A 10,465-nucleotide genomic window follows, 5' to 3' on the forward strand; every position below is an offset into this window, starting at 1 on the left:
GGAGATATAAATAGAAAGATATGAGAAGACACGAATGCCTCTTCATGGTTCTCCTAATGTGAACCTGTTGCAAAATGATTCACTTATGACATTTAAAAATAACAAAAACAAACAAATTTCTTGATCCATGACGTCTCTCTGTCTGTATTTAGCCCCGGAAATTTGAATATGATTTTTTAGACAAAACGCGACAAATGATGATTACTGCAAAATTAACTTTCAGGAATAGTACGAAAGTTGTGAAACAATTGCATACTCTCATAAATAAGCTTTAAATTGTTGTGTTTTAGTTTTACTTTTTATTTTTTTTGTAACTTTCTAGAAGAATTTAACTGTACTCTAGTCCAAGCCTTGTACGAGGCATTCAGAAGACATTTCTAGTTAAATTTTATCTTCTTGATTATATTCTGTACTCCTTCCGCTCAATTTTAAATTACTGAAGTTTAAATCACGAACGAACCTTACATATAGTCTTTTTATTAATGTCCAATTTATTTTAAAATAAAAAAATAGTCTTTTTATTAATGTCCAATTTATTTTATACGATTATTGATGGAAAAAAAACAATTTTTTAATTTAAAATAAATTGTACAATTTTTCTTAGCAGATTAAACATATATTCTATGATTTTAAAGTGTAACAAAACATAATTATATTTTCCAAATAATAATAATATTATTTTGTTAGACGAAGATGGTGAGAAGAGGAATAAACGATAAAGTAAGTGGATTTGTTTTGGCCTAGTTTGAAAGCAAGTAGTACTTCTTCTTCTAACCCATTGTGCACGACCGCTACGCTGTTTCTAGATCATCATCATATTCTCCTTCAATATTCATTCCTCTTTCACAGTTTCTTCAATCAATTCATTACGATCAACCATGCATCAAGGTGATTACACCTCTGCTCCATATTACCAATTCCCACACATGCAACAAAACCCAAACCCAATCCCCAATCCTACACCCCCTCAATCCGATCCAATTCCTAATCACTACGCTTCTGCACCCCCCTTTACTCCCAATTACGATTATTCTTCTACCTATTCTCCTTACCCTCCTCATAATCCCGATCACGTTCCTTCCTCAAACCCTAGTTTCAATCCTCCTCCTTTCGAATCATCTAATCCTCTTTATCAACAACCTTCACAACCTTATTACCCACCCTACGATCAACAACATCAAACGCCTCTAAATTATGCACCTCCTAATCCCAATCCCAATTTATATAATTCATCTCCGTATTCTGTTCCTCCGATTCCATCATACGAAACCTCATACGAGAATCCGGTGAAATCCGGTGGCGGTGGCGGTGCTTATTTTGATGACAGATACGGAGGTAGTTTTAATCGGAGAAATTCTGATTTGGGATCTGAATTATACGGTAAGCGTCACGATGGTGGTTTGTCAAGGTATGAATCCGTTGGTGGTGGTGGTGATGAAGGTTATGGAGACGGGGTGTATGCTTATGAAGGAGGAAAAGTGGAACCTTATGGGGCGCGTGGTACGGCTTCAAAGTCTTCGACTTGGAATTCTTCGTCAACACCATCTTTTGATGATTTTGGGAGGCCGATTAGTTTTTCTTCTCCGAAAGAATCTTCGGTGGCAAGTAAGATTGTGAAAGCTGTTCCGAAGGTTGATACACAAGATGATGTGAAGAGTGGGGTGCAGAAGTTTCGAGTTAAGCTTTTGGCTGAGAGTGGTGGTCAGAGTACAATGGATGTTCTCTGTCAGGTATGAAGCTGATAACAACTACAGGCATTTGTTCTAGTTTTGTATTTTATTTGCTAATTTAGCTTTCAATTGATTGAAGCCAGTTATTTATTAGTTTAGGGTCCTGTTTGGAATTGTTTGTTTGAGCTTATCTAATGACATAGGCACATGTCAGATTGTTTGAGAGAGGTTATAGAAACAGCTTACAACTTGGGGATCATTTGGATTGACTTAGTTTTGAGCTTATGAAAAATAGCTTATGCAATTAAATAAGCTTTTATTGTTAATTCATAAGTTCTCACTGACGAAAGTTGTATCTCGACAAGTTGTTTTTTCATAAATAATACGTAAAAACATATTTATTTGCATAAGCTGTTGTCCATAAGCTCAAAAATAAGCCAATCCAAATGGGCCTTTGATCTGTAAATAGATAAGCTGTTTTTAGCTTATTTCTATAGCTTCCCCCAAACAACTTACAGCTTATATTGAATCTATTTTATCTTGTTATAGAAGTAACTTATAAACATAAACACTTACATACCATAAGTGCTTAATTAAGCCGTTTATCCAAACAAGTTTAGATGCAATAATGCAGTCAAGAGATTGGTTAGGTACTTGGTTGTGCTGTGCTGCTTTTGTATAAGTACTTTAATACTTCATCTGGTTTAGGACATTGAGCCAAGATAGAAGTAATTTCGGTCTAGAATGATTTGGTAGTATAAAACAATAATTATTATGCTTGGCCTAGTGGATTAATCTAGTAGTGTAAATAAAGTAATAGGAAGAAAAAGGTTTTGTCACGCCTTTATTCCTTTGTTTCTCATTTTGTTCACTTTCGAGAAACCATTAGAAGAGATTTAGAGGTCAATGAGTTGGATCCAAATATGGTTTTTGATAGAACACTATGGCGTCATTTGATCTATGTAGCCGACCCCACTTAGTGGGATAAGGCTTGGTTGTTGTTGTTGTTGTTGTAAATGTTCTGGGAATTTCATTGAAGGCTTTTAAACGTTCACTCACATGCAGACAATTTCTGATTTTTTTTTTCTTTTAAAATAACATTCACATAGTTCGGTATTGCTGCTGATTTGAATGTATAAATTTGTTAATGTTTGTTCTTTCAGGTTGGTTTGGATGGACTTCGCATGCTAGATCCGAATACCAGTCGGACATTGAGAATATATCCTCTTGAGAACATAACCAGATGTGATGTGAGCTTCTTGATTTCTTTCCTGATAATTCATCGTATTTGTGAGATTCATTTTCCTATCGAATTTAAAAATAACGTTTTGTTAATTGAATAATGCAGAGATTCGATTCATCTACCTTTGCATTTTGGTCGAAGAGCCCTGTAGACATCGAGCCAAGACGAATCAGATTACAATCTAATAGTTACACTACGAACACACTTTTGGATACTGTGACTGCTGCAACCATACAGGTTTTCAAAGAATTTATTCCTTCTGTTATGACAATAGACAGTTCATATTTTTTGATGAATTGCTACAGCAAGTTCATTTTAGGAAACATTTCGGGAAAAAACATTAGATTTTTGTATATTTGTAAGGTTGCCTTGGGAAAGGATTAGTTTTAGTTGCTTGACATGTTTGGGTTGCAATGTGATTGATGACTGGACTGGAACTACACGAAAATAAAGAAAAATCTGAATATTTTCTCTACTTTACTAATATATGAGAAAAGGCCAGTCACAGCAGGGCTAGTGAGTAGATAGATGAGAAAAATATGAAAAGTGCAGATAGCTCTGAAAGTTCTTAATTACATTGATTCGTTTTCCTTAAAAGCCAGTTTCTACCGTTGTCTCGCGATGATTAAAAAACTGCCAGTTAACAATTGCTCTTACATACTATTTTCCATGTTGACAATTGCTTGTTATATATGTCTTAATTACTCATTTTTTAATGCAGTTCAAGGAAATGGGTGGAAGCAGGAGGCCTGCTGAATCATTTAAAACAAATGAACAGCCTGCCGAAAGAAAGAAAGGCCTTGGTGATTGGATGAATATCATTAAACCTGCCAACGAAGAGAAAGATCACTGGGTAACAATAGATGCAACTTGAGTTTTCTCCCCCTTTCCCTAACTAAACGATCCTAAGGTTTTAGGCTGTTAGCATATATGTTTTCCTTCAAACCGTTTTCATTTTAACTAGAATTGAATTTGTAATTTTCTCATCTTTTGGTGGTTGACTATATGATTGCGTAACACTAACATTTACAGATGGGTGGTCTCTATTATGGACCCAGTACTCTATTTTACCCATTTTCAGCCGTAATTGGCATACTTTTGAACATCTCAAAAATCAAAATTATGTTTTTATTAAATCGGATGTACCCAGTTTTAACTACTAGACCACATTTGGACCCCTAAAATAAGGTCCATATTAGGGGCCACTATTATTCATATAATTTACCAAACGTTAGTCTTCGCCTCTATAACTCTTGGAAAATTTCTAAATGCCACAGTTATGGTGAAAATTGATTGATCAATTGCCTTGTCCTAAGTTAGATTAAACAGGGTCCTTATTCATTAGTTCTTGTCACAATTGGAATCTTAACCCAGTCCTCTCTGTGTATAGGTCCCAGATGAAGCAGTCTCAAAATGTACAGCATGTGGTACTGATTTTGGGGCTTTTATACGCAAGGTTGATCTCCCTGTTTCCTTTCTCATGCTTTGTATTCTGTTTTTTGTGCTGTCTTTCTAATGACAGAATTCTCTGTTTCTACCAGCATCACTGTAGGAACTGCGGTGATATTTTCTGTGACAAATGTACACATGGCAGAATCGCTTTAACAGCTGAGGAGAATGCTCAGCCAGTACGAGTTTGCGACCGATGCATGGTATGTGTGGCATTTTATTTTGGTTTTTGATATGAAGAAGAAATCAGAATAGAAGAAAACTAAGAAAAATGCATTGGTAACTCTATTAATAGAAGATAAATCCTTGCAAGATGATCAATAACAACATTAGAAGATAAAAGCTAATTCTGAGAGGGAACCAGCCTCTCTCTCAGACCAAACCACCCAAAGCCAATTCTTAATTTTCAGATATCCTCTTCGGTGCCCACCCATTCCTTCAAATTGTTCTCTCTCTCTCTCTCCTTCACCATGCAATCTTCCTACAGTGTTATACTCTCATGGGAGACCCATCGTTTGTCTCTAGATCTCTTTAGAAATAATGGAAAAGAGGATAATTTTTCGAAATGTATTTGCGTTTTGTAATTGCTGAGGTAGTTATGCTATTTAACTGTGACATGCCAGTTAGGATTTTTTTTTGTCAAAGGGCATCTTCCATCTCCCCCATTTCTGTTACTTATTTTTAAATATTTTAGTATGTCAGTTGTAAAAAATTGTAGAGGCCATGTTCTAAGTTTCTTATTATCCCACTGTACAGGCAGAAGTGACTCAAAGGCTGAGTAGCGCTAAAGAGTCATCAAATAAACCTCTGTTGCAGAGCCATGAGGATATGGCTCGGAAACTTCAGGTGACTATTTGGAGCATGTTGTACTATCCGTGTGTTGGTTTTTCTTGCCCTTGGGAAGCTTTTAAATTTGTGAATATAATTTCTTGGTTAATCTTACTTTCTTTGTGTAAGCGTGCTTCAAATGCTGATTTGTTTTGTTGGTGAATGTCTTGGCAGGAGGAGTTGGAAAGAAATCGGAAGACATCAGGTAATGTAATTTGGGTAAATTTTGGGAGTCTTTTTTGTAATATTGCTGAAGAACTTTTTTATCCATATCTTTTCAAATGATACAGGTTTCAAGTAATCTGTTGTGTGGGTAATTTAGTTCAAAAGGGTGGATTTTTTTTTATTAAGATTTGGAAATTAATAGTTGTGGCTCAGTTAAGTGTTCTTATTTGCAGGTTCAAAGTCTGACGGATCTGGAAAACGGATGAAGGAAGTTGCATGTCCTATTTGCACTGTCCATCTGCAGGTCTGAATATTTTGCTTAATTTTCCTGCTGCTACCCTGTATTAGTAAAACATGGTAATATGGTATGCATCACTACGTCATCTTCGTCTTCCTTTTTGACTTTGTTTTGGAATACTTGCAGGTTCAGGTACCTAGCTCAGGTTCAGAGACCATTGAGTGTGGAGTTTGCCAGCACCCATTTCTTGTGAGTTCTTATTGAGAATTCAGATGACATGGATACGGATGAAGGTGTCTTGTGTGTCAAGTTTATAATTCAATTATTTTACCGATCTATTACTGCTTGTTTGCACATTAATGATTGGGATTGCCTTGTGTTTACTTTTATCTTTGGGCTTGTTTCGTGACCATTCTTCACCTGCATGTTGTATTTTTGCCCATTGAGCTCGTGTTTATACTTTTTTAACTTTTCGTCTTCATTTGTCCTCTTGTATAAAATAGATGCCGAACTTTCATGTATATCTATGTGAAATTCACTCTAGTTTGAGTCGCAAGTGTTTTTCTTTTAAGGATGAGTCACTAGTGTTGAATATATTTGTTTAGGATGAAAATTACTGAACTTCTTATCTATGTTAAGGTCAACTGGTCTGCAATATATTTAATTACCAAATTTGGCTTTTTGAGAAGTATAATTTGCTTTTAGAAGTTTTAATTCAATGTAGATCTTCAAAAATTGGGTTAAATAGTGCCCCCCTAACATTTAAGTGAGTTTTGGTTCACCCTTGTAAAAAAAATAGATTCCCCTTGCCTGTTCAAAATTATTTGATTTTGGACTTTCGTGCTTCTGATTGTGGAAAATTGACCGCTAACTTGGATATGACTGTAAAATTGTGACACGCTTATTTGGCTTTTTACCTTCTTTTTTTTCCTTTTTTTCAGATGCCTTTTTTAATCAACAATTATTTTTAAAAAGTTGCATATTTAATTTAAATTAAAAAAGGAAAATTGTATTCAATTCCCCATTCTTCTCTTCTTCCTCTTGATCGTAGCAACAATATCTTGTCCATCCTCAAAAGCCATATCTCTAAATCAACAACTCAATCCCTCTCTACCATCCTCAACAACTGTATCTCTTTCACCACCATCGACAATAATAGATTATGAAAAAATGTTGGTTTCAACTCGATCTAAAATCACCTTTGAAAATTATTTAAATCCACACCATGGACTTAGAAAAACCCAAAACCATCACACCCTTTTTTACAAACAAAACAATGATTTTTAGATTGAAAATTTTCAATTTCTGGATTGATTTGATTTCTATTCAGCGATTCACATTCATTCGATTATTTCCTCTCCATCTCTGATCTATTTTGTCCTCTCCATCTCCGATTGATTTTCCTCCCTTTCCTTGATCTCATTTGATTTTTGGAGGTTGAGATTGTTTGTTTTGTGGAATAAACGTGAGTACTACAACAATAACCACCAAGCCTCATCTCACTAAGTGAGACCGGCTACATGGATCAAGTGTCATATGGAAACGAGAGATGGTTTATGATAGAATGTTATGGTGTAATTTAATCCATGTAGCCGATCTCACTTAGTGAGATAAGGGTTGGTGGTTATTGTTGTCGTAGTAGTACTCAAAATTTTATTCCACAAAGCAAACGATCTCAACGAGTAACGCGAGAAAAAGGAGGATTAAGCGAGATATGAAAAGTTTGATGTTGCTTTCCTTGTTCATGCTTTTCTGGAAAGGACAATGTTGTTGTTCTAAAATTGTGAAGCTTGTTGTTGATGGTTTGGGTTTGAGATTAAAGGGGCAATGAAAGTGGGGGAGTGTGGTCACGGAGGTTGAAAAATTATTGTTATTGTTCAAGTTGGGTGGAGGTGGAGGAGGGTGAGGGTGTTGGGGATTTCTTAAATAAAATTGGATTTTGGTTTTAGTGGGATTGTTTTGGGAAAATAATGTGAGATTTGATTTTGGAAAGATTAGTGATAACATTTTGAGATTTATGACCGTTTAAAAAAATAAAAACATTTTGAGATTTTATGTTGTAGGAAAAGAAGGTGAAGTTTCTGGGTTGAGTTTATGGATAATATACTCATATTGATACAGCACACCCCTAAGGCTGAGATATTGTCCTTTGTACTCGCTCTTAATGGCATCCACGTTTTAGTTCAACCGTACCTCCTCCATTTTAAAAACTTCACATGCACAATTTTGTAATGTTAAATCAGTTCTTAAGTTCATTCGAAGTAAAAATTTATTAAAAGTAGGTGTTTTTCAAACAAGCGTACAAAGGTACATGTGACTTGTCTTCATAAAATTAAATTGTATATATGCTGTCATTATCAACAACGAAAAACTAATTTTCATGAATAAACGTCTACCCAATAATATTAATATGGTTATTGTTACAGGCTTACAGGTAGATTTAAATATTGATAAGCAACAAAATATCATGATCTTTCATGTAGGTGCCATAAATAGTCATTACCTACTTCCTTCCATTGAACACATTATAAATTTGATATGATGCTCACTAGACACGTAAACATATTTATTTGATCCAATCGTTGAGTTTGTTATTTCAGTTCTAATTTAATCGAAGATTTTTCTAAACACATTTGTTGCTATACTATCTGATCCTTTGGTTCACTGCATTTGTGGCCTCCAAGAATATTGATCACTAGGCTTCACTAAGCTTCGGAGTTCATTGTTTAAACCTTGTGGATATGGCTTTGTTGGTAAGAAAATTTTCTTGGTAAAACACTAAACGTAGATAAGACTTGCATTTTTTTTTTAATCCCACACTAAACATAGATAAGACTTAAAGAAAAAAAAAATTCCTCGGGTCTCATTTTAAGAAAAAAAATCATTTTTTTAATTAATTAAATAATTTTAAAAATACCATATACAAGTTATTCAATAAATTTATAAAACTTTTGTTTATTTTTATAATTAAGGATCAGATGGAGTATAATGATTTGTCTAAATCGTTTTTTGGTATTTGTAGAAAACTCCAAAAACTAAAAAAAAAAACACGATTGTACTTTCCATAAACAAATAAAACAATGTCATGTGAAAATTTTGAGAACATGTAGACTTTGCTCAACACCCCATGGTTGTTTGTTGTACATTGTACTCCAAATTAAATACTTAAACTCTGCAGGTGTGTGTTCACATGGGAAAGGAGAATCTTTTCCTACCATGGATCACTTAGATGTTCATCATTTGATCAAAAGAAGACCACGATATTAATATGTTCCCTCAACACTATATTTTTTCACAATATCTTCTTCAACCATTCTACCTCCTCTCTCTCACCCAACACTTGCAGCAACTCACCCACCACCACCACCAACCTCACTATCACCATAACATTTACCAATGGCTTCTAATTTAAACCCAAAAAATAAATATAAACATTAATCATCATCAAGCTCAAATATCCAAATCAGAAAACCTATAACAATTTCATTTCACTCAAAGATCCAAATGTTGCTCTAGATCTAACAAGTTGAAATGCTTTTTCGTCAAAAAAAAAAAAAAAACAAGTTGATAGAAAATTGATTTTGCAAATTTCTTAAAATAAAATTATTCATCAACACTCACTTTTGATACCAGTGCCATTCACGTTCAGGAAATTTCCCGTCAATATCATGATGTTTACCATAATTTGAAATCAATTAATATATGGGGTTTTTTTTACGGTAATTAATTAATGAAATTAGTATGGGGTTGTTAATTAATCCCATGAAATTTTCGGTCAATATCATGCCAACATTTCAATAAATAAACATTAATTATTTTTTTGATTAATATTATGGGTTATATAGATTTTCTATTTATCTTTAATTGATTTTCTGGGCTACGTTACTCTCTGATAGAGTGGGGTTGGTGGTAGTAGACTGAAGGTGAGTTGCTGGTAAAAACATGAAGAAGAGATAGTGATTGGGGAAGATATTGTGAAAAATATAGTGTTCAAGGAACATGATAATATTGTGGTCTCATTTTGATCAAATGGTAAAAATTAAGTGTTCCATGGTGGGAAAGGATTAACCTTTCCCATGTGAAATGTCACCTAAACTACATCTTATAACGACGAACTAAAACTTTATAGTTTTGATTGAAATGTCTCTCCATTTTCATTTATCACAGTGAAGAATGTGAAGTGTTAAAATCACATTTTTTTTAATATTCAATTTTTTATTTAGCGAAATCGAAGTGAATTCTAAACTTTAAAAACGAATCTCTCATATAGTGGTGAGATCCATATGGATTATATCCAATAAATGAATGAGCGTTAGAAAATGTTTTAAAAAATTATTTGTAGCATTTTTTGTTGAGAAATATAAAACATTTTTCAAAATGTTTCACACAGCCTCAACAAAATGATGAATCAATAAAAGAAAGTTAAATATTCAGCATAGAGTACATAAATAAACAGAGGAGGAAGAATACATTCTTTACAATTATAATAACATATGAAGGAAGTTTTACCTTATACCCCTACATCAGCATAGAGTACATAAATAAACAGAGGACGAAGATATAGATGTAGGGGTATAGGGTAAAATTTCCATGTATGAATAAGTTTAATTTATTTCCTTGTGTTTGATTTCAAAAGAATTTAATGATTGACTGATGGGCCAAAGTCATTTAGGTTCGGTGATTATCGGCTGCAACATAAAGACTTCATCAGAAATTTGTTGAAATGTGTTGGTTTTTAAAGGCATGAAGTAATAATATTATTCCGTCTCATAATATAAGTAAAAGATATTCATTTTCTTTATTCCAAAATATAAGCAAAAAAAATAAATTTTTATTCTATTTAATTTTGTTTTTAAAAAAAAATCTCTTTTT

The 10,465-nt window shown here is 33.6% G+C and overlaps 1 protein-coding gene across 1 annotated transcript; it reads left to right on the forward strand.

Moving 5' to 3' along the window:
* The first annotated feature begins 724 nt into the window (after positions 1-724).
* LOC11436682 (protein FREE1) lies at positions 725-6,185 on the forward strand. Its single transcript, XM_003603729.4, has 10 exons — positions 725-1,730; positions 2,834-2,920; positions 3,019-3,150; positions 3,635-3,766; positions 4,304-4,369; positions 4,455-4,565; positions 5,119-5,208; positions 5,365-5,395; positions 5,589-5,659; positions 5,780-6,185. Exons 1-10 carry the CDS (start codon positions 879-881, stop codon positions 5,855-5,857), a joined length of 1,650 nt encoding a protein of 549 aa, XP_003603777.1. The 5' UTR covers positions 725-878; the 3' UTR covers positions 5,858-6,185.
* The last annotated feature ends 4,280 nt before the right edge of the window (positions 6,186-10,465 follow it).

Source organism: Medicago truncatula, chromosome 3 (genome assembly GCF_003473485.1).
Source record: "Medicago truncatula cultivar Jemalong A17 chromosome 3, MtrunA17r5.0-ANR, whole genome shotgun sequence".
Lineage (NCBI taxonomy): Eukaryota > Viridiplantae > Streptophyta > Magnoliopsida > Fabales > Fabaceae > Medicago > Medicago truncatula.